Here is a 1,348-nt window from a genome sequence, read left to right as displayed (position 1 = left end):
CACACACACACACACACACACACACACACACACACACATCCATCCCCCTTTTCCGCCACCACTAGAAAACCCCCATAAGATTAAACCTATCAACAAGACACATTAATTCAAGTTTTACGTGGTTTTATTACTATGATAAATTGTTCTCAAAACCTCACATGTACCAGCCCAAACCCCTATTGCCACCACCACCATCCCGTCTAGGTTTCCAGGCCATTGATAGTGTATATAGGAGCACCAGACACCCATGTCTAGGTGCTGATTTAGTCCTCAGCCAGATCTAACTCCGTGTACGTTAAATTGCCCGCTCCTCACCGTACGTCCAAGCCGGGCAAAGTCCTGTCCGAAGACGTTCCTGGCCCCGCCCCCTAGCGGGTTCTCGTGTCCGAGTCCTGGCCAGCGGTAGTTGACCTTACACGGGTGAGGGACGTTGTTCCCGTTGGGCACCTGTTCTTGATAACTCGGGTAGGCCCAGGTAGTCTCCCACACCACCGCGCTCACACAAAGACTGGACAATACGGGAACATGACATTGGGTTAATGGGTCGTGATATTAACTGCAGAATTACAACAACGCTTAAACCATACTAAAGAGCTATAATGCTGGTTTGGTTGGGTTGTTTTTTTAATGACAAGTACCTCTTGCAGATGGTAATCACACTTTAAATTCTTACAGCATCATGAAATGCCGGGGACAGTATCTTTTGCACATAGTAAGTAAGGGTCATAGTAGATAGTAGTGTGTTGTGACATAATACCAACCACAACGGAAAAAACGGTTTTTAAAAAGCTTCTTTTTGTTTTTAAATTCCGTAGAGCAAAACGGTAGACATATCTTCTTTTCCATCTATTCACATGCAATTCAGCTGTGTTGCTGGAGTTCCAGAAAAGGAAAGCCATGTTTCGTTTCCAAAGATATTGTCTGAAGGTCGTTTGGGGCCATGGAGCTCAAGCGTGTTGATCAGTTCTATGGCACATTTCGTCTCTTCTCGTTTATGCTCTGTGGTTAGTAAATGGGGTATCAAACAGGGACACCATTTTTTTTCCAGTTGGAATTCTTCACGATTATATTATGCACCGACAGTAAGTTCTTGTATAGAGATATGGGGGTCTTGCACAGTATGGTGCTAGATAACATCAGCAGTTTTCTCGTTCACAGGGGAATTTTGATGGCAAGAACGTGGGTCATCAAAAACAGTGTCTGTCCTTCCGAATTCACTTTCTCAACAATAGACTGTCTTATAGTTATACGAACAAGCAGACTCTTCTCAAACACTGCGAATTTTCATGAATTATTAGCTTTTATGATTCGCTAAGTTTACAATGCAGAAAAATAAATGCTCTCTTTT

The 1,348-nt window shown here is 43.3% G+C and overlaps 1 protein-coding gene across 1 annotated transcript in view; it reads right to left on the bottom strand.

Annotated features, from left to right (window-relative positions):
• Nucleotides 1–1,348, bottom strand: part of LOC106011128 — a 22,826-nt gene that overhangs the window by 19,074 nt on the left and 2,404 nt on the right. Inside the window, exons 2-3 of the mRNA XM_013079708.2 lie at nucleotides 855–999; nucleotides 316–508 (exon numbers count right to left, since the gene is read on the bottom strand). Of these exons, the coding sequence (XP_012935162.2) occupies nucleotides 316–508; nucleotides 855–999 (338 nt within the window). The remainder of the gene's footprint in view (nucleotides 1–315; nucleotides 509–854; nucleotides 1,000–1,348) is intronic.

Source organism: Aplysia californica, unplaced genomic scaffold (genome assembly GCF_000002075.1).
Source record: "Aplysia californica isolate F4 #8 unplaced genomic scaffold, AplCal3.0 scaffold00061, whole genome shotgun sequence".
NCBI classification, from domain to species: Eukaryota; Metazoa; Mollusca; class Gastropoda; order Aplysiida; family Aplysiidae; genus Aplysia; species Aplysia californica.
The sequence above is the reverse complement of the archived record's forward strand: the minus strand, read 5'-3'. Positions and strand labels throughout refer to the sequence as shown.